Genomic DNA, 24,018 nt, shown 5'->3' on the forward strand with positions numbered 1-24,018 from the left:
TAAGAGTTGAATAATGGCTTTTTTAAGCACATAGATATTTTTCTTGCTTTCTGAAAGAGAAAATTCAGTCATCTCTTCCTTTTCAAGTCTGTTATTTCACATAAGTAACCATGGTTACCATATTGCGTCTCTACGTATAGAAGCCAGCTGCTACCAGCTGAAATGGCTTGAGACAGTAATGAACATTGTTGAAGTGAAGAGAAATCCTTTATGTTTTAAATGTTTTCAGAACATCGACAATCAGGCATGTTTTTTCAGATGATGTATGTTAGGGTCAAATTTCCCTCAAGTATTAATTTCCCTGTGATCCTGTATCCCTATATCATGTTTTCCCTCCTCTGCCTCCCTGTGCTTTCCTTCCCCCACAAGCTGCCATGACTTCCAGGGGTTAAAAATAGACACACACACAAACCCCTTGTGCAGCTTGAGCCTCATTTTATTCTCATGGAAGAAATGAAAAGAACACTTGGAGGGAAAGAGGGGAAACAATGATAACCTCCAAGATACAGGGATAATAAATCTGTTTCTGTTTGTGCAAGAACACAGTAGAGGGGCGAAGGTCCAAACTAAATCTCTCTGTTCCTGTAATGCTTTCACTCGCTTTTCATCTTTTAATTTCACTTTGGTCTGGATCTCAAAATAATTCTCTCCATCTGTTGCACAGAATTGACACCTACCTATTTTCCTGACAAACCAGATTTTAGTTTGAGAGAATCTCAATAACCAAATGTAAAACCCATCCTGCTAAATATTTGAACAGGAGTTTTTATGGAAGGTAAATAAAAGTCAGTCCAGACATGTTCATATGGATATTGATTTCATGCTGAATACAGCTGCCCTCCATTTATCTTTCTGATAATTTTTGTGCATGCGTGCATAAACCTAGGATGTATGCAAAGAGAGAGAAACCCATCAATACACATTCCTTTCTAGATCTTTCTCAAATGAGTCCTCACATCTCATTTGGAGACAAAGGGAGCGAGATGGTGGGAAAAAAGGGGGAGAAAGCGCGACAAATAGATGAGTGGATGAGAGGAGGAAAACAGTGACATTGCAAGAGATTGGAGATGGATGAGAACATGACAGTAAGCAGGGGAGGGATAGGAGAACAGGCAGTGGCAGAGGGAACGCTGGAGACAGAGTGTGGCAGACAGGAAGAGGAGGAGGAGAGCAGTGAGGGGGGGAGGGGGGGCGTGGGAGAGATGCAAGTTGAGTCAAAACCCCCCTGAGCTCCCCTGATTTCTCTGTGAAAGACACAGTGCAGAAAAGATGGATAGCGTGTGCCCTCTCAGCCAAGACAAGCCCAAGACAATGACATCATCATCAAACTAGCAAGGACACAAGACGAGAGCCCCAGACTCACACTTTGAATTGTTTTTTATTCATTAATATTCACTCACTTATTCATAACTTTTTTGCACTCAACCTTACACTTGGCATTGACACTTATCATAAAGTCTTCATATTTAAAAATATTCATAAAACAATAAAGAAATGTCACTTGCACTGACGGTGTTATTCTTCAAACAATATTAGAAATCTCCCAAAAATAAAATACGTACTCTTACTTTGACATACATATTCAGATAAATGTAGACACTTTGGTGTGTTCTTCAAATAAGTTATTGTCATAGGTTAAGGTTTGAATGGACGCTACAATTACTTAAAAAGGTATTTTTAAATGGGGTTGTATACTGTATGTGTAGGTTGGGTTATACTGTCGGTGCAGGGGTTTCACTTTGGTTAGCAGCAGAAGCCATTTGGCGCTCCTTCTCTGCCAGCCTCTTAGCTTTTCTCTGGAGGTAACGCGCTTTACCCTCCTCTTCACGTCTCTGCTCCTCCTCTCCGTCAACCTGAAGAACCAGAAAAACAGAAAAACAGAAAAAAAGATTTGTTTTGAGACACCTTCATCATTTACACATACTGTGCACTGGAATTTCCTCTCTGCTGTTATGATATTAAGTCTGGGCATGAAGCTCTGATCTAATTTATCAGTCTGTGCTCTTGTCACTGCCATTCGTGTTCTTGATGAAATACAGAATGAATCACTGAATCTTGGAGAGGCTCAGCATTATATGCATCCAGAATATGCACTGGAATGGATTCAATTAACATCAGACAAATCTTTCCAGAATGTGCAAGACATTTGCAGGACCATGTTCTATAAGCATTTCAAATTCTTGAAACTGTATTCTTCTCAAAGGTTTGTGAATGACCCTTAGCGCTGCCTACAATTTTTTTTAAAATCAAAAACTGGCAGCAAAGCTTAAAGATTGCATTCTGTCTGTGAGTCCAGTTCTTTTGTCATGAAATATCCATTTATCAAGACAACTGCTTGCCAGATTGCATGCAATTTAAAGAGAATATAACAATTATGTAACTTAGAGCATTATGTATATGATTTGTGATTGATGATGTTTGCTGGTCATTCAGCCTACACCACAAACAGGTCAATTCTCTCTTTTCTAATATTTTGGTAAGCCATAAGGTAAGTATTCACATCTCTGACCAGACTGTATCCTTGTGTTATCAGCTGTATAATTGTACTTAAAACCATCCTAATCCTTGTCCAAAGCATAGTGTTTGGCATGACTTCAATCAGCTGCTGCCTTTCATGTATGAAATATGTTGGCATTTTGGGTTCTCTCACTCTCTTTTTTTTTTTATCTGCACAGCAATTCAAGCTTGTGAAGAATAAATCTTCGCCTTCACTTATCTCAGTGTGGTAGCTGATTCATGGGCGGAGGCTCTTGCTAGCCTGCACTGTTTAATTAGACTGCCTGGCAACCTCGTGACTCAAACAACAATACCACAACCAGCAACAATGTCAACACTTACTTTTATCTGCTAGCTCTCCCACTCCCTTTTCTGCTCACTGTTCAGGGGAACAGAGGAGTGTGTGTGTGTGTTTGTGTGTGTGTGTGTGTGTGTGTGTGTGTGTGTGTGTTTGTGTGTGTGTGTGTGTGTGTGTGTGTGTGTGTGTGTGTGTGTGTGTGTGTGTGTGTGTGTGTGTGTGTGTGTGTGTGAGAGAGCATATTCATATATGTTCTTGTGTGATTTTGCAGCTAACATATAGCATGCAGGTGAATTCTAACTTTGAAGGCAATTTTCAGGTTGAAGCCCTGTCTGTGCACACACCAGGTGGTCGGCAGATTAAAGAGCACCTGTCACTCAGCAGCACTCTTGGTGCAAAGCTAACAGATGGTGCTTTAACTTTATGGAGAGAGAGAGCGAGAGAGAGTTGGAACAGATTAAACACAAATTTCATGCGAGGGACAAGCCCAAAGGTCACGGCTCAAATGTGATGAGAAAATTAAATTATTGACACTGAACCACAAACACAACACCAGGGAGAATCTTCAGTTTAGTTTAGGTTCAGGAGTGTAAATGTAGATTAGTAAAAAAAAAAAAAGTAATTACGTTATTAAGTTAAACATATAACTGGTTGTGTGTGTTTCTCCAGAGTAAAGACATACAGCTATTTTGATGTAAGGCATTACAAAGAAACATAATTATATATTTACAAAACGTTATATAAAAAGCTGCTGGACTGAAAAAAAAAAAAATCTTCCTGTGCTAGCTTTTGAGTGCATGTGCAACATTGATTCAAAGCTCATAGGTCAAATATGTTCATAGATGTAAAAAAAAAAAAAAAAAGGAAGCAAATAAGTGCAATCACAGCGCCTATGTCAATGAAAAGATGAAACCCAAATATACTGTACAGTTAAACAAATGCATAGTCTGCATTTTTCTTTTAATGGAAGGATATCTTTGAAGCTAGTTCAGGGAGTAGTCAACTCACACTTCACTGTTTACGCACATGACATTTTTCATTGTTCATAATCCCCTGACAGCCTACAAATTTGGCATTGTTTTAAAGCTGCAAAAATGTGCTCAATTCTCCATCTCTTCTGTCAATACCAATACCACCCTACACCAGCACTGTGCTCATTCTTTCAGCCACACCACCCCAGCATCCACCTGCAGGCCAACGCTTGGGGGTTTAAGATACTTCCACATGAGTACTTACATTTCTGGATGTAAAACATATCTGCAGGGAGTGATGAGTTCAGAGACTATACACATACTCTATCTGTATTTTGCCACAGAAACAAATGTGATTTCTCTCTCTCCCTCTCTCTCTGCCACTGAGGCCCATGAGGTCTAAACAATTACTTAATTTCACTTCTGAAACCATAGGAGTTACAATCTTCAGCTTGAGATGTTTTTTAATGAGCAAGCTAATTAAAGGGAACTGTACGCCTGACTACAGCTAATGAAGACTGACAATTAATAACAGGACTGCAACAGTTTCTGTTCAAGGCAGAGGATGTCTGCAGGAGAAAATCGGACTCTGACTTATTGAATTGTCTAAGCGCTAATGCTACTTCAAGTACATTTTTTAACAAATATAAATACCACTTTTACTGTAGGTTTGGAAGGGCTGCTTCAGTCTTTAACGGTAAAATGAGAAGATGGTCTCATTGAACCTTTAATTAAGCGATATCATATCTAAGCCTTAATACTGGTCAGTAGATTGTCTTTGTGTGTGTCTCTGTGTGAACATTATCTTGCTGCTTACATCAGTTTTTTCTGCATCCCACCAAGACTGCACGTGTGCATGCGTCTGTTTATGCTCATGCAGATCAGACTTGTAGAACTCAGTGTGAGTTAGTGAGATTGCGGTGAGATTTCACATGATATCCTTTTGGTGTCCCCATGTAATCAGTATTCCCACAGTGGCTTCAGTCTAATATCTGTGATTATGCAGCATCATCAAGTCCTGCTGCTGTCTCTCTGATGCAGAGCCTATCAAGCCCCCAAACAGGACTAATGCTTGTTTTATGGCATCTTAAACTTAAGAGTGTCTGATACTATGTTTTGGTTCATAAACTTGAAGTGTAGCATACTGTACTGTAAGGATAGTTCGCACATACTGAGGCTCCTTCTAAACAATTCAAGAGTTAACCGTTAAGGCATCTTCTCTGTAGGACTGTACTGCTCAGATTCTGTATTTCATTTCAAACTTAGGGTTTGTAGTGGATGACAACTTGTCTTCCAGGGAGTTAAAAACTGAAGGTTTTACTAGGTTTTGATGGTGCTGCAGTTCCTTTTTCTTTTTGTGAATCATGGTGCTGTGAGATTTATCACTTCACTTTATTTCTTATATTCTAAGTTCACTCTGGGCATTTCTATTTTTTTACATTTTTTTACATTTTTAATCTTAAAAGATGGGATCCGCATTAGATTGATGTTGTGCAATTTGTTATTCTTAAAGTCCAAAACTGAGTTGTGAAAGAGTTTTTTGGTTTCCCTTTGCTTGGAACAACCTACAGTCTGATTTAAAATTGCAAAACTTGCAAACCTGAATGTTTTAAAATCCTCGTTATAAGTCTTAAATTCAGGCTTTCTTTTAGTAGTATTTTAATTTAGTTTGTACTGTATGAGTTTGATTGTTTTTGTTGTTAATATTGTGTGTTGCTGCTATTTTTGGCCAGGTCTCCCTTGAAAAAGAGTTATCTGATCTGGGACTCAAAGTTGGTTGATTGGGTCAAACAGTTCAGAAGAACAGGAGTTTAACCATGGTATGGCAGTCTTCTATAGGTAGACCCCCTGAAAGGGATTTGAAAAACCTAAAGGAGTAAACCTGGAATATCGACAATCTGTGGGAAAGGGACTCAGATAATGCCAGCAAAATGACAGAGGGGTGCCGTTGTGTTGGCACAAGCTGTTATTAGAGCTCGCACGGGGCATCATTACTACTGCCAAATGCCATCTCAAAAGTAGCACTATGCTGAAAGCAACCGGCTCAAGAAAATAATAGCCATCTGGACTGACATGGGTCATGATACTAACATATGTGTGTGAGAGAGAGAGAGAGAGAGAGAGAGAGAAGGGGAGAGAGAGAGAGAAGTACAGATTGATACAAAGGATGCTACTTTTACTAAGGGGGTTCATCTTTAGACATAAAGCAAATACTCAACGCTGGCTTTTCCTAAAAGAACTCTGTCCCTCCGTGAATCCAGTGGTTTAGTCTTCATTAACATTTGATGCTATTGGTTAGCCTGTCTTTAGTTCATACAACCAAATAGTTATAATAAAACCTTAAATAATCTTGGTCTCAGCAACAGCAACTCTGCAAATTTAAAAGCAGGAATGTGAATGTTATCAGTTTATCTATTAGCGTATTTTTCCTGAAAACTTATTGGATACAATTTCAAAGAAGCCAACGCACCAAATTTTTCACAAGCGTCTGAGCATTTAACTGCAATACAAGGAAGTTGAAAAACTCTGAAAAATATAATGTTCTTCAATGGTATCTTCTTGCTCAAGCTTTTTTTTACATACAATGTTAATTTCCAGAAATAAATGTATCCTAATCGATATCAGAAAGAAAAAAAAGTAATTCTAAGAACCAGGCACAGAGCCAGCTAAAATGCCTTTTATTGTGCTCTCAAAAATGGATTGTATCATGTGTGTTTCTTCACAAAACCTTATTTAAAAAAAGAGACTCCCTGTATTCATAATAAACCATTCTTTGCAGGCTAATGGATTGAGGTGCGATGTGAGCGAGTGCTATGCATCAGATCAGTACAGTGTGACACACCTGCATCTCTAGCTCGAGCGTGCCCGTTAACCCGTTGCTGATTGTCTTGAATTGGAGGCATCTAAAAATAAATGTGCATCACTTCATGTGGTCTACAGGAGGTTGCCATGACAACCAGGCTTGTTTTGTGTCACAGGAGGCCAGCTGAGTCTCTTGCAGCGAGGAGGGAAGAGAGAGGGAGTGAGAAAGATGAAGGGGAAGGAAGGAGGGTGAGATGAAGAAAAAGGCTGGTGGTGGATTGAAGGAAAGATAAAGAGAGAGATTGAATTTAAGAGTGCAAGAAGGAGGGATAAAATGAAGAAAATGTAGGGAGAAACATAAAGGGAAATCTAACTAGGACAACACATGTATGTTGATGGATTCTGCAGAAGGATGTGATTGTGAACACAATTTTAGGTTACATCCACCTTTTCATTCTTCATGTGGCCCACACACACTCAAGATTTATATGAAACTACAGAACTTAAACATCCCCAAACAGCTAGTATTTACCATAAAATGGCAGCTTGCTGTGCATTCAAAGTTCAAAGTCCTGACCTGCAGGGAACAAGCCAGATTTTCTAACCTTTAGGCACCTGCAGCTGCCCCATATAATCATCATAGAAGACAACGAAAACAGACACTGGTCAGTGATGTTTCCTATCTTTTATGAGCTGCCATTGTGCACATAAATCATTACTGCTGCTAAGAGGTGAGGTATACCCCAACATCCTCCCTTCTGCCTCCCCCTTTCAGCTTTAACCATATTATGCTACTGTGAGCTGTTAGTGAAAGCCCCCATCGACAAAACAAACTCCCATCTGCCATACACACCCCACACACACGCACGCACACACACACACACACACACACACACACACACACATATAAACAACAAACCCCCTGTCACGCTGTCAAGCTAAAATAGGAAAATCTAAAAATAGTAATCGCAGGCAAGCTCAGTGAAGAGAAAGTGAGGATGAGAGAACGGAGGGAAAGCACCTGCAGTCAAAAATAGCAAAGCTGTCCTTTCGATCCAGCTATTTATAGCGCACAACTGGAGCACAATCTGCCACAATGTCATGAAAATTTCATCAGGGAGGGTTTTTACAGGAGGGTTTGTCTATGCTTCAATGAAACGGGTTGGTTCAGGCAAGCTTTAAAAGAGCCAGGACAGTTGTGAAGCTACATAAAATCTACAGTACATCTGGCTTTTCATATAACTAGTGAACACGAGAAGGCTTTTGTAATGAGATTAGAGAGTGAAGTTGGGTGTCATTAATGTGTATTAAAACAATTCACAGCACACTCTTAGAAATTCCCCGTTAAAAAACGGTAAACAACTGGCAGTAGGGTTGCCAGGAAGTTACTGTAAAATTAACGGTATATTGCTGTTGCTGAAATTTACAGTTTTCTACCGTTTTTGTAAATACAGCAAAAAGTTGTGATTTTAAACCTTACCAGGAAAATACTGTTGAAAGGATTAACTGTTTAATACTGTTTATTTACACTTCTTCACAAGAGGTATATTTGCAGATTTTTACTGTGAATTGTAAATACTACACTTAGCTATAGATTAATTTCCTTCTACCAAAATGGACACAATATATTTATTTTCTAAACCTAGTGATTTGATAAATAATTCCTTGCATGTCAGGTTATATTTTAAAATAATAAATAAACAGTGCCTTTAAAATTGCAACTTACAATGTTAAGACAAATAATAAAACTTCAAAGTGTCTTTTCAAACCACATCTGTCTTTATTGAAACTGTAACAAAAACAAAGAAAATACACTTTAAGAACATGAAGGTTAAATAGGCAAAAAATCTAGTACAAATATTTACATTAAGAAGTTTAGCAAAGGCCATTTCCAATGTATAAAAAGTGCATAAAAGAGTTTTGGTAGAGACATTTTAAACAGAGAAGTGAAAACATTTCTGTTATAGTTTCATAACTGAACCTGAACCTGTCCTCTGAGGGAAACTGGGTCCCTGGACCTGCACCTCCTTCTGATTTCTCCTTCCAGACTGAAACTGCCACAAGGATTCTGTAAAAGGAAAAAATAACATTAGAACAAAAGCAGCTCCAGCTGAACAGTGAACATTATCATATGGACAATCCTTTCTGCATATTCTCCATATACAAAGAAGTAAAGTAAAAGTATGAAGTAGAACTAGTATGAATAAAAATAAGTCCTGGAATTACTTTAAGTACATGAATTCAGGATGTATGGCAGCAGCTTTATGTGTTAAAATATAAAAAACAAAAAACATGCTTCAGGCCAATTCTGACAGTCTCACTAAAGTTTCCTTTTATACATTTTCAAATACTGTATATCACAGCTAATCATCATTTCTAATTCAATATTTAATCAATAGTCAGTGTCAGTTGAAGCTGAAACAAAGAAAAAGTGACTGTTTATGTTAGCTAAACTTACTATTCTAGTACCACCAGGCAAGCAAGTCAAGTTCCTTATAGCCCACTTAGTTAACCACATTACAAGAAAATGTTTTGTTTTTTGTTCCATTTAGCAACTGTTAAGATCTGTATTTCGAGCTAATGTTAGCTGGCAAAGAATTCACTCACTGCGTGTGTGTCTGCCTGCAGTGTTTCTGTGTAATTTCCAAGCTAACGTTAATCTTACAAATGACTTCAAACTTAGTAAGTGATGGTTTCTGCCTATTCTAACTAGCAAAGCAATAAGGCACTCACCTCTTAATTGTCAGGATGGAGATGGATAACAATCTGACAAAGCCAACTCCACTGTCCTTTCAACCATGTGGTCTCAACTTCTTTTTCCCAAAATGCATTGCAAAAACTACGGTAAATTACTGTTTTGTTTCCTTCAAGCAATAATACAGTAAAATATTGTTATAAACCGTTATAATACAGTAATGTCCTGTATTTAAACATAACAGGATCATACTGTTGAAATTTCTTTGTAAATTTACAGCAATTTCTTAGAGTGCAGCCTATCCTGTTGCCAATGGAGCCCGACACTGAGTAAATGTATGAAATGTGTTACACAACAAGAAATCAATATTAAGGAGTCACAGAAACTGGAACAAATGTGAGAAAGGTTTTGTTTATATCATTTGAATAAAAAGAGGATTTTCAGTGTAAGCAAATAAATGACAGGAAAGGGATTTTTGGGGGGAGGGGAGTAGGAAGAAATTATTTTGGGAATTTTAGGAGAAAAAATCCCCACTGGATAACACAGCTTGATGTTTGTAGTTAAAGTTTAACATTTTGAGAAACAAGCTTATTTGAAAATACTTGCCAAGAGTTACATTATAAGACAGTTTCCACTCTTGGTAATTGACTATAACTAAAGTTACAGCCAGGGGTCAGTTAGCATAGCCTAGCTGAAAGAGTGAAAACAACTACAAGTAGCATGGCTTTCCAGCCTTGCAAAATTGGCAACACCTAGACAGCTTTCCTACAGATACTTGCTAAGGAGGTAAGCCAGCAAATTTTCTGCTTTGCACAGATGAGTGCTAACCTTATGACTTGTAATAATGAATAAATAAACACAATTGTCTGTGTCTATTTGATGTCCACTCTATATACAAATGGTTTTCCTACAGTCTGGGTTAAGCCTGTGGTGTTTTTTTTTTTACCAAGCTATTTTTGGTCATGCATAACACAACGTATTCACACTAATACATGAGAACTCCAATGTCAGCTCTGACCTCTTGTGCTCAACAAGAATCCACAGAAGATGGTGAGTGGGTGTGTGAAATGTTTGATTTTGTGAGATTAAAAAAAAGAAAGTCTGCTGGCATTGGCTAACATGACAGCTGTCTGCTTACAAACGTTTTTGGAGTAGAATGCCAACTTTAAAGTTAACTTTCTTAGTGTAACACATCCTCCATGTTATTTGAATTTGACAAATATCAGATTGAACGTCCATGCTTAATCAGCAGTAGTTTGAAGGAAATAGCAGATTTGCTATTTCCATTGGCTCTTTGCCAGACATTTTTATTTTTTTAAGAAAAAGAAGAGTAGAAGAAGAATGTAACTTTATTTTTCCACAATGTGGAAAATTGCCTTTGCTTCACAAAAGCGTGATGACATGAACACAAGCAAGTCAACTTTTAAGTACAGAAAGAGATTAGAAGATCACTCCGAGTCCTTGACTTCATCACATCTGACCTGGTTTGTCGATAAAAAAAAACCCACAGTATTTAAAGAATAGAATTGAAGAAGATCAATTTTAAAAAACATTAACAATTTATAAACCCTCGCTAAATAAAAGCATAGGAGAGCTTCGAGTCACTGTTGCGTCTGTTGCTTTTGGAGAATTATTAAAATAGATACATATTAAAAACGACTACAGGGTTATTTAAAATGTGCGAGTTGTAAATGGTAAATAGACTTGTATAGTACTTTTCTAGTCTTCTGACTAATCAAAGCGCTTTTACACCGCATGTCACACCTACTCATTCACACCTATTCACACACTGATGGTAGAGGTTGCTATGCAGTGAAACCATCAGAAGTAATTAATCCCATACATACCTATTCATATGCAACCGGCAAAGCAGAAATTCAGGGTTAGGTGTCTTGCCCAAGGTCACATCAGACATGTTGCTGCAGGAGCTGGGGGCCGTACCCTCGACCTTCCGGTTGAGAGACTACCAACTGAGCCACAGCCGCACCGAATATTGCCAGCTCAATTTGGTATTTACCAGTTCTTACAGCTCAATTCTACCACAGCAACAATAAATAATGTTAACACTAATGTGGATTGAAAAAAAAAAGGAACACTTTTGCAAGAGACTAGTTACTTTTATAAAGCAGAAACTCTGTTAGTAACTCAGTTTTTTTTAAATAGGAGTAACTAGTAACTGTAACTATTTTTCAGTAACATGCCCAACACTGATTACTTTATAAATGTAATCATTTAATTGTAGTTGGGACAAATCTGCCTCCTGTATATTTCTGTTTCTGCCTCAGCCTGTCTCTCTGGAACTTGTTTGCCAGCCACTTTACTTTACACATCAGCTCTGGAAGTAATTTCAGCAAAAAGACATCTAATAAACCTCAGGGATCTTAAAAAAGTTAATTCAGAAAATGTCAGCAGTGCTGTTTGTTATCAGTCACATATACCTACTTCCAATTATCAATAAGTGTTCTCTATTTAATTGTAATTTTGTCTTCTCAACTTTTCCACTTGAGAACATGAAGTCGATCAACCATTAGTGTCCAAAATCTATCTGGAATAATCGTGCAGATAGTTTTTGGACACTAATGGTTGATGGTTGTAAATGGAAGGACAGGGAGGCCAAGTGTTTGTGTCTCTATATTTGAGTGGCTAACATGTCTAATTGTTGTCATCATTACATTTCCATCCCTCACAGTCCCATCTTACTGCCAGGGGAAACTCAGGTGTTAATTGGATTGATGTGTTGAACCTTGTTTCCTTCATTTGACTCGTGTCTTTTATACACCAAGGGACTGACATCTATAAAAAGGTTTACTGCCAGCACTTCAGGTTGGATAGCATCCCCCTGGTTTTGGTTCAATCTAATCCTGTGTTTAAGCTCTCAGTAAATAGTCATAAAGCCAGAAATAGCCCTGATTGAGCTTCATCATCCGTCTCTTACTCTTATAAATAAACACACGCATTGGTGCTCAGTGATCTGTTCAAGCACGTGCACATCCACATGCGAGCCCACTCCCTCTCACACACAAACCTAAACATGCTTTATTTGTCTCATTTGTATACACAAAACACACACACACACACACACACACACACACACACACACACACACACTGTCTACATTGTATTTCTGCCCAGCACACAAATATCTCTCAAAATTCCTCCATCAGAACCCTAGCAGCCCGGGCTCATTTAGACCTCCATTTATAATGATGAAAATGAATTATTAGAACCAGGAAACTTTTAGCTTCTCTTTTCATTCAATTTCGGTGAACAGAGGCATTACGATGACCCTTATCTTTGCTGCCGTTCCCTGACACTCTCATCATACAAGCCATGACAAGCTTGTGTGTAATGGAAAAACAGGTAATGAATGTGCACAGGAAGCACAACACAATAGCTGCACCAAACGTGGCATTTTGTGAAATGGAAATTGGGAGACTGAGCTTTTGAAAAGGCTGACAAACACAGACACACATTTAATACCCATTTCTGTCTGGCAGGGGGAGAAGCAGAGAAGTCTATTTTCACCTCTAGAACATGTTAAAGAATGATGATGCAACTCTAAGGGTTTATGAAAACGTATGTTGCCAGGGGTCACTGCAGCACTTGGCAGCAAGAGAACAACACCTATAACAACCCTTTACCATGCTTCACTCTTCACGCTGCCAGTCTTGGCTTTCTTCCTTCAAATTTCTTATTACACACTCATAATGCTAGAGACATAGCAGGACAAGACGTTAGATCTCCATTTGTTGTACATAAAATGTCTCAATTCTCTACATCTTTTGTTCATTATTTTTGGTTAAGGTAAAAGGATAGCTGCAGATTAACCAAGAAAGCTACTTAGCAGTTGACTTTTGATTCTTTACTCCTTAAATATTGCTGCTGGACCTTTTTAAACATTTTCCCAGGCTCCCTCAGTCCTCTGCACATACTGAAAGTTTAATGATTAGCTCAGGTGCAAACCCTGAATTTTGTTCAAGAATGCACTTAGTAGAGAGTAATGACCTGTTGTTGGTAGGCCAAATTGAGCTGAAGCTAGCCTCAGCCTATTGTTATGGACTTTGCTTAAAGCTTAGGTCAATACCTTTGGGGAACAAAACAAAGACTAAGCTAGATTTAAGAAGTATCCAACTGGATAGAAATCAAAGTTTTTACTTTCAAATAAATACTTCACCTTGCTTAACTTTACATCTGGCAAGAGTAAAAGGAAGAGAAACGCAGCACATTGATGTCATTCTTACTGTAACAGTATCAAACCAGCTTTCCCTTTCCCTGCATGTGTACCAGCTTGCTAGTTTTTAGTTGTAGCAGAATGCACAGGTAGAATGTTCTTACACAGGCTGTACATATGGACATGCAGGTGGGCTTCTCAATTGAACAGACTTAGTTTTGTATTAATCGATTGCTGTCTGGATGTGAAGAGAACAATAAATGTAACACATAATATTCAACAACGGACAACCTACCTTAAACTGCAAAGCAAATTCAATGCTTTCAAAACAAAACAGCGACAGAAACGACTTCTCCTGACCTAAACTTTCTCATCCAGGTCTACACTCCCTCCAGCCCACTACGCTCTGCCAATGAAAGGCATCTGATCCAAACTTCACAACAGGGTTCTTAGTATCTAACTAGACTCTTCTCCTCTGTCGCCCCCCAGTGCTGGAACGAACTACCAAACTCCATTCGATCTGCAGAGTCCCTCTGCACCTTTAAGAAAAAGCTGAAGACCCTTTCATGAACACCTACACTGATACTGATGATGATGATATACAGTATAGGATGGTGTTTTGATGCTGATTAGAGCTCTCAAGTCGATGTTGTGCTTTGACTCTGTGCACTGCCTGTCAGCACCTGTTTCTGATCAGACTTAAAGCTGATCGTTTGCTCTTACCGACATTGTTTCCTGCTCTCTAGATCCTTACTTGTATTTTACTTGTACGTCGCTTTGGATAAAAGCGTCTTCTAAGTGAATTATTGAATTGTAGCATCATCCTGGCCAGTCAGCGAAATAAAAAATGTCCAAAGACATCGAATAGAACTACATTAACAAAATGTGCAGTGAAAATGTGTATTATTATTACGATATAGATGCTTAAACTAATTACAGTTCACTAAATGCTCCACTTAGTGCTTTGAATGTAATTGTAATGTCTCTTTTATTGCCTAAACCCACTTACTGCCAAGCTGACTTCATCTGACACAAAGGTTGGACGTGTTTTAAAGCAATAATCACAGAGACTATCGGCCTGTTCGAATGGAGCCAGGATATCATTTAAATATGCTGATTTAGACAGATGGCTGGTGTGTTTGCTCATAAAACAGGGTTTGGCTCGTCATGTACTGCCGAGGCAGAACAAACAGCAAGCTCATCTCACCAGTCTGCAGGTGCACATGCACAGTTTACATCCTGACAATAAGTGCTGAGTCAGCCAGACATATATTGCTCAGTGCTTAAAGTTACGCAGACACAGCAGAGCATTAAATGTGCTGACACCGGTGTGGAAAACTGCCAAAAATCAGAGACTATATTGCATTAAACTATCCCATAGTCACAGGTATGACAGAGTGAAGGGATGTTCCATTAGGCCAATAAGCAGAGAAAGAGAATATCAAATAATCTGAAAAGAGAAGTGAAGAGATTAGAGAGACTTTGGGCATTAATTTGATGTATGGTGAAGAATTCACAACTTTTTATCTGTCACAAGTTTCACTGGAAACCATGGAGGCTTGCTGAGTTACATAATAGCATTTGTCTTGTCAATGGGAATCTTTTTATACCTTGTTTCTGTTAAAGAACACAAAGTACAGAAAAGTTCAGATTTGTTTATTGATTTTTGCATTTCTCTCCTGTTTGTAATCTAATGAATCGCCCGTGGAAATTTTGGTTTAAATCTTTATTAGTCTTAAACTAACTAAAAAGCTTACAAAGACTTTAAAGGTAAGGCCACGGAAAAAGAAAAGATATCAACTCATGAACTTAATAAGAAACAGAGTTAATTAGGCTCACTATACCAAAATTAAACAAGAGGTGTGATGCTTGAGCAAACGTAGCCTTTTGTGGACACAGATTGATGTGCAGAATCAGATATTATCTTCATTAAGGTTTGAAAGAAGAGACAGAATGAAAGTGGATACTGAATAGCACCAACCTTTAGAGGAGTAACAGGCAGAGGTCTGTTGTACTTGTCCAGAGAGATGAAGGTGAAGTAGGCTGAGACTGCACGGTACCTTCCTTTCTCTGCCTCTACCAATGAAGCTGCATCCACAAACACTTCGATTTCCATCGATTTATTGCTCACAAACGTGAGCCGCCCTGTCACCGTCAGCACACAGCCTTGGGGAGATAAGAAAAAAAAAGATTAGACAAATCTTAATTCAATCTGTTCTATTTTTCAGTCATCCATAGAAGTGTCATTATGTTGGGAATTTATGATAAAGAGGTTGTGGAAGAGTTTACCTGTGCTAAAATGCTAAAGTTTCAAATGAAAATGAGTGAATGTCTAAAATAAATCCAATAATATGAACTAGTATTTATAATTCAAATCAAACTAAGATTAATTTATTTTCTTTTTTATATATATATATATATATTTCCATACATTTTTTTTAACATTTTACTTTATTGGTGAACATGACAAAATTATGAACTAGTGACATATGTGACATTAAGGATAAACAGTACAAGAGACAAAAAAATAAAAGAAGCAATACAGTGATAATTAACAGTCTTAATTATGATACATTTCAAAATATTAAAGATAGAGAGAGAGAGAAGGAAACCACCCTTATTTCCACATATGATAGTCATCCATAAATGCCATAAGGACTGAAACACAGTTAGGTATTGATAAGTTATGAGGAATGGGTTAATTAAGGAACAAAGACCTAGTAACAAGGAGGAACTTCATTTCTACGTACACTGAAAGTGAATTGAATCTGAAATAAGCTGGTAAACAATCTATTTAGCTCAGGACACCTTGGGATCTGCTCTTGCAATCTCCTTCATGTGGTTGCATCATGAACTTGTTGAAGTCTGGGCCACTGAAAGAGTGATCTCTGGCTGCCAGAATTTAAAAAGTACAGCCTGCAGCTCTCTCAAACTCAGATGAATAATAAAGAAGGATGTCTAGAAATAAATAACAACAAACAGTTTTGAAATGTATAAATATAAAGTTTAAAACCGTTTTAAAGATGTTAACATATATAATTCTATATTAGGGAGGACGAATCCGATTCACTGCTAAGAGCATTGTGTAAAGTTCTCCTGCCTTTGAATTCAACCTTTTAAATCCATCTAATGCACCTGACTCATCAGAATCTGTGCTCGTATTCTTTTGTCAATGCAGAAAGGTGGAGAAAAGAAAAAGAATCAGCTAATACAACATAGCATTGCTGATGTGTTTCTTTATTCTCTTTGATGTGCTGGTACTGTATTATTACTGCTGTTGCCATAGAGATGAGGGGAGAGGGTATTATAAATCTGTGACAGATCTTGAGTATGTGACTTGGAGCTTATAAAACTACCAAAGACATAAATAATAAAAAGTGGACGGAAAATGGAAATGTGCTTTTTTTAAAGTATGTGCTGTATATTTTATATGGGGTTTCATAACTGTCCTTAAAACTAATTTGCTGATTACAGTACAATGACCCATGTTTTTATTTCCCTCAAAAGAATCCTGTCTGTGACTATGAAAGAAAGACTGTGTGCAAAATGATTAATATATAATTTCAAACAAAGTTTAAACTGCATGGAGGCTTTCATTTTTAAAATCTCCACCCTCTATGAGATGAAAGTCATATATGACGTCACCTTCAGGGACCTCACGTGTTTGTGAATTAACATGAAGGTCATAATTCAGACTGGGTGAAGAACAGTGAAGAGAAGAAGTGAAGAGTAATAAATGAATGAATCAGGATGAGGAAATGCAAACTCAATGTTCATTCACTACCATGAAGCATGCAGAATCAGCACATGCACTGATGGGTTTTTTTTTCTTATCTTTTCACTTGTTTTTGGCCCATTAAGTGTTTTAACATGTTCCTGCCTTGAGTAAATCATCTCTGATTCAGCTAAACTGTCTAAGACAGAGACTAACAATCCATGCAATTAGTTAAGTGGACTGTTCAGGCTAGACACAGTGGGACCTCCAAAAACCCATAAACAAATCATCTGAACATCCTCTGCATGAGCCTTGCACAGACACAGACCTTGGCCTGTTCAATGTTCGGGGTCTTAACTTTTCATCTAACTGTATTTAATGTTAACTTTGTCTGTGTCTCTGTGTGTGGTCAAAACTGAAACATTCACTGTGCTAATATTTCTTGTATTTGTCTATTACCTTCCATCTTAACGAAAGTTTACTGTCTGTCCTTTAACCTGCCTTGTCTATGTTTTTTCACCCGAATGGAGAATATTATAGCAGCTCGTAGGACCCTATATGTGAAATGAGATGTTTTTTAAAAATAGAATCACATGCTACTAAAAACATTACCAATCCTTCAGTGCCCATAGCTGTGAACAGGCTTGGTTTGGATCCTTGATTATTACTGTCCTCAGCACACCTCTTGAGTTTGTGTCTGAGCATCTTGAGCAAAATGGGAAAATGCACTGAAGCCTGAGAGCGTAGAAAAGGCAGCAAATGGAATGACAGCTGAAAGATGTTGACATGGTTTTCTGTCAATCTCTTCGATTCTGACTACTTGCCCTGGAACTGCTATAAAGGTATGTTTTAAATGTTAGTGGCCCCTTCTCCATCACATTCTTCTTATATACTCACTGTACTTAGGTCTCCTTTTGGCCTTCTTGAGTCAGACCATATTTGAAAATGTACAGTACAGACAGTAACCCTACAGCTGATCTGGCAGAGCTGCGCTGAGCTGTGAAGGATAAAAAAGTCCTTTTGGTCTCATAATTCCACAATGGAGAGAGATGTAGCTGTTCCATTGTTAACAACATATCCTGTGGCAATCATAACATCTGAAGGTCTGGATCCCCTCATTTCCAGCACATGAACATTCAACACACACTGAGCCAAGAAAAACTGTCAGCCATAAATGTCATACACTGTTCTACACCACTTAGATTCAACTGTTTTCAATCACTTGTGACATGTTTAGATTCCACAAAAAGGCTAATGAACAAACTGTCGAAACAAATAATAATTAACCAAAAGTGAAGATGCTGTTTGGATCTCACATGAACCAGAGCCTGACCATTATGGGATTTAGAAGACTCACACCGATTTTAGCAGTACAAAAAATCCCCTGACTACACATTGTCAACCTTTTCTACTGTGCAGCTCTGTCTGCTCAGAAGTGATGTTCTTGGACTTGTCTGGAGTGGGGATGTAACTGCAGGAGAGTATGTTTGTTGCCTCTTAGATTTATGAACTTGCTTGTACGTTTGCCTCTAACCGTCCTGACAAGCACTCTGGACTAAATGTTTGTCTAAAGAAGTACTGCCAATAAAATCTTACATGATGTTTTCAACCATCAGAAAAAAAAGACAAGCATATAAATGGTATCAACTTTGTGAGTAAAATACCTGATGTTTCCCCATTATGATGTCAAAGGCTAAGAGGGAGATGGTTTTGAATGATGCTTTTAATTTGTCCACATGGAAATCTTGAGCTGATAAACTGAGAAAGTGCTGTGGAAAAAAATATCACTAATGATCTGAAATGAAACAGTTCAGGAGTTGCGGCTTTGTAATGGAAAATAGTTCAATCATAACAAGGATGTGTTTGTCCTGATGAAGTGACAGCCCAACAAAACACAACTTGTCTTCGTAAGTAACAGTTTGACATCTGTTAATGTTGGCTTTAGCCCAGTTTAAAACAGCACTGTCTGAAGCTGAATTTATAGATGGCAGTTTTTCCACATTATCATGTAGCTGAGTTTTTAAGAGTGTGCAATTCATTAAGTTTGTGAAGAGACAAAGGTGAAAGAGAATGAGTACAATAAAAGGTCGTGACAAGATCCTGCTTCATAATAAACCTTTTTAATCCTCACCTTTCTTGATCTTGCGATGGAAGTTGATGGCATCCACGGAGGCAGTGACAATGTTGGTATTGCAGTGACGAGCGGCAACAATGCCTGCAACCTCGTCCATCAGCTTCATGGTCACACCTGTTCCAAACACAAACACAGGTGAGTGTTGAGAAATACACATTATATTCAATACTGGCAGATCACTATATATTTTCTAAATGTTCTGAATCCATATCTTATTGTTTTCTATGGCTCTCAACACTTTAAAACTAGATGGGGCGACTGTGGCTCAGTGGTACAGTCGGTCTTGACCTGAAGGTACGAGATTAGATTCCCAGCTCCTGAGTCACATGTCAGAGTGTCCTTCGGCAAGACACTGACTATGTTATTTGCCATCCCTCTAGTCTAGTTTATTTTTCAATGCCAACTACCAAAGTCCAAGAATACACCAATACTGGAATTGACCTGTTTATTACATTTGTACAACCGCTGATTTTTTGATGTGTCATTTTGCACTCCTTCACTTTTGATTTATAGGTAGAACACACTTGCTCTCCTTTTAAGTCAAAAATAAACCTTTAGGCAGCTGTTGATGCTGGATTTGAACAGCAGATTTTCTCATCCAACACATTAATAGAAGCATTTTCCAAGACCATGATGTTGACCCTTCTCTCGCCTTCATCAAGTAATTTTAGTGACCTAAAATGAATCACTCCTTCACTATGGGAGACAGAGAACACAACACTTAAATGAGGAAATAACCAATATTATGGGTATTTTGTAATTTTGGTTTCTAGCTTAATCACCAATATGCTAAGCCTTATCTTGACAAAAATACTGTATTACTAAGTTTTTGTAACACAATGAGCATTTTGTTAGGCAAGATAAAACTGAGTGGTGCAGGAGATTTTCAAGGAAGGAGATGGAGATGAACCATTGGCACAGCAGATGTGATCTAAATCACATGGTCATCATCTGAAGAAGCCAACAGAATGTTTTGAATTTTGGCTACTGCATGGTTAAAAAAAAAAAAAATCATATACGCTCTTAATCTTACTGTCTGGTCCATTGATGCTGTGCCATAACAGCTTACTGTATCAGTCTAAAACCCAAGCATTTATGTGTGACAGATCAAACTACAAACACTTTCAAACCCCCTTCAAACCTACAGGAGGTCAGTATTCAATCATAAAAAGACACATTTTGGGTAAAGTATCACTTTGAAGACATGTGAGCAAATCAAATTCCCCATCATCAAAAAGTTAACGGAGCACTTATGATTTAATATGATGGGCAAGGGAACACTTTGAGCAGGAAATGTAAGATTGAACATTACAGTAAAGGCCTGACCCCTATTATTTATGAAGCAGTAGAACTAACCCAGTAGACAGAGAGGAATACAAAAAAAATCCACCACTTTATTTTTTCTGCTTGTGCCACACATGAAGGCAGCTTCTGTCATGTGCAAAGGAAACAGTTGTTTGTGGGTCTCTCACAAAAAGTGGGACATCTTGTATTGAGTGGGTGGGTTGGATAGGAGACAAGAGAGGAACAGGGTGGCATCTGTTTCTAATCTCAGAAAAAGTATGTGTTTGTATGTGTGTTTTATGAACTTGCACTCATTCAAAGATACACAACAGACCCTTCACTAGACACCTCTATTGCTCCCAAACATTTCCTCAGACGTCCCTTTGTATCTCTCATGCTACAGAAAATCAATAAGTCTGCTTGCTGATGGTTGGTGTGTATTCCAAAGGCTCCTACCATCTGCACTGCATGGCTCTATTTATGACAGCCAAATGTGTGGGAGTACAAACAGAATGTGCTGCTTGCTCCCAAATGCAGCATTCACTGTAAGAGTGCTCCCACTCAGTTAATAAAGAAATAAACATGGCATTACTTTGACATCATCTCATCCCAAAATGGCCTCAGCATCATTTCCATTTAATTCTGCTGATGATACTCTAAAGGTTCGGTCTGGAGAGAAAATTTATTAAACCCTAGCCCTTCAACTTAAATCTTTCTCAGACAGGTATACAAAACGGGAAGTTTAATTTCCAAAAAGGGTTTTCATAAGAAAAAATGGACTGATTCCAGAAATCACATCAAGTTCTGACTTTTGCTGAAAGTGACAGATTTGTTTGTTTCTTTACATGAAAACCATCATCTTGAACTCATACCACAAACACTGATGATGGAAGGTTATGTATTAAATTAGCTCTCTGATCAAGCTTGAGGATGTAGCCTCAGCTCAGAAAGGTGACAACAGCATTTCAGGCTTTAAGTGTTTGTCTGCAAGGAAGCACATCACTTCCTTTGCTTAAGCCTGTAGCAATACATTTTACAAAAGCCATCATCTTTTTTTTTCCCCAGCTCCACTCTGTTGTGAAAATTGATGGGATCTCACCTAAGATTGAAAATTTCCCCTGGGTAATAGGCACAGCGCGCTGCTGCTTTTCAAAGCCTGGAGTGGTCATGTCTGAGCATGTAACGCTTAATGGAGTAGGATCATGACCTGACAAGATGATGAAATCGAATGAAAAAAAGTTGAATTACGCTAAACTAAGTGTAAACATTTCCATTCAATTGAAATACACACTACATGAAGATATCACTGTGGCCTCTGCTTGAGACTTCCCATCAGATCACTGTAGATGATTTTAGCCTCATGCATGAGCTCTATTGACCTCAATACATTGACTTATTACTAAAGAGAAATTTTGATTGGAGCAGATTAGGGCTGGGTATTTCCCACAACCCAACGATACGATACATATCGCGATACAGAGGCCACGATACGATACATATCGTGATATACATTGATTTTGGATAATAAACATGTCCTACACAGAATTCACCACAACAGCTGTTCTTTATTGTTGAGAATAAAAGCAGAGGCATATTAAGGATCCTACAACTTAAAACACTCCAAATCCGGTCCTCAGAGATCCTAGAAATACATTAAAATATTTGAATCCCTGAGCTATGGTGTTATTGTGAACTGCACCATAGGTCAATTGTCTTTCAAAACTGTCATCACAGCTTTGCAGTCATATCTACTCTGTAAAATCTGTAGCGACACATGTATTCGCAAGGAGCACATGACGATATATTGCCATATCTAGCCAGATTTTTGGAGCACAGTCCTAGAGCAGATATGCTACACAAAGTAATCTAGTTAACTGGTTTGCTTTTTGGGGAGCACTGCTCAACTTGACTGATTTGTTTGGATTCCCTCAGACCTCTATCATTAGTTGTTGTTTTAGGCATACTAAACAGAAAACATTTCATAATGCTTCATTTAACAGCTGAAGCAACAGATATTTCACTCAAGGGTTGGTAGAGGCAGAAATTGAGCATAGAGAGCTAATACTGGACAGCCAAACAAATGCAAAAGCTGTTCTGCATCAGTTTAATATCTAACCTGATGCATCTTAGCTTGTTCGTTTACAAAGGAGACTACATAAAAAGTGAAAATAAATTAAAGGAGTACTAAAAGTGCCCAGCTTCCACTCAAAAATGGCGTAAATTAAAATGTACCAAATTGCCAACTTAAATTGTCGGAGGATCTTATATAGTAACAAATGACATTGGACATAGGACCTTAGAGGGGTTAACATATAAAGGTTTTCAATCAAGCTTTGCCCAACAGAATCTATAACCTCGCACATTAAATAGTTTGTTCAGCAACTCCAAGACCAACGCTTTTCTAAGTGCAACACAACTTAAAGTATTCTGCATATGTACTACAAAGTAAATGTGACCATACAAAATGCAAGCTGCGCAGTAAGGGTGAATAACCTCAATTAGGACCAGCAACCCCAATTACCCCATGACACAGCCTTACAAGACCAGAGGCTACACTTACTTACACTATTTTGAGGGAAACATCCATCAAGGTTGTTCCAAAAACTGCAAGGGCTGCCAACAGACTCTAAAATCTCCTTTAAAACTTGAGACTTTGGATTAATATCCTCAGGGCCTCTTACTTTCAAGGTTTAAAAAAAGTGGACTCCTTCACCTTTTTCTAAGTCTATATTCCCACAGGTAAGAAGATATTTTTTCATTCTACGTACAGTACATTATGAATATTCTTAAATGTTTATTATGAAGGCTTCCATGTTGCTCACCTATATTGTGATATTATACTAAACTGCTTCAATACTGTGATATTTTTGCTACTTAACTCAGACAAGACTGAAGTTATTGTGCTAGGCCCTAAGAACCTCAGAGAGACTTTTTCTAGTGATGTGACTGTCCTTAATGACATCAGCCTGGCATCTAGCACCACTGTTAGGAATCTAGGAGTTATATATGTCTTTTAGCTCTCACATCAGTCAAGTTTCAAGAACAGCCTACTTTCACCTTCATAATATATCCAAGATCAGGAATATCCTGTCGCAAAGTGATGCAGAAAAACTAGTTCATGCATTTGTTACCTCCAGACTGGATTATTGTAACTCTCTTTTGTCAGGGTGCTCTGGCAAATCTCTAAAGACTCTTCAACTGGTCCAGAATGCTGCAGCTCGTGTACTGACCAGAACCAGGAAATGGGACCACATCACTCCTGTCCTGGCTTCTCTGCACTGGCTCCCTATACAGTCTAGAATAGAATTCAAGATCCTTCTTCTCACCTACAAAGCTCTAAATGGCCAGGCACCATCTTACCTGAAGGAGCTACTAGTGCCGTACTGTCCCTCGAGAGCGTTGCGGTCCCGGAGTGCAGGCCTGCTGGTGGTACCTACAGTCTCTAAGTGTAC

At 38.2% G+C, this 24,018-nt stretch overlaps 1 protein-coding gene across 4 annotated transcripts in view; it reads right to left on the bottom strand.

Moving 5' to 3' along the window:
• Positions 1 to 1,359: 1,359 nt before the first annotated feature.
• acot7 (acyl-CoA thioesterase 7) overlaps positions 1,360 to 24,018 on the bottom strand; it is a 54,888-nt gene continuing 32,229 nt past the window's right edge. For all 4 annotated transcript variants that reach the window (XM_061057158.1, XM_061057157.1, XM_061057156.1 and 1 more), the window contains 3 exons: positions 19,280 to 19,396; positions 15,415 to 15,599; positions 1,360 to 1,853 (listed from right to left, as the gene is read on the bottom strand). In XM_061057158.1, coding sequence (XP_060913141.1) covers positions 1,713 to 1,853; positions 15,415 to 15,599; positions 19,280 to 19,396 — 443 coding nt within the window. In that variant the 3' untranslated portion in view covers positions 1,360 to 1,712. The remainder of the gene's footprint in view (positions 1,854 to 15,414; positions 15,600 to 19,279; positions 19,397 to 24,018) is intronic.

This window comes from Labrus mixtus, chromosome 15, assembly GCF_963584025.1.
Source record: "Labrus mixtus chromosome 15, fLabMix1.1, whole genome shotgun sequence".
NCBI lineage: Eukaryota > Metazoa > Chordata > Actinopteri > Labriformes > Labridae > Labrus > Labrus mixtus.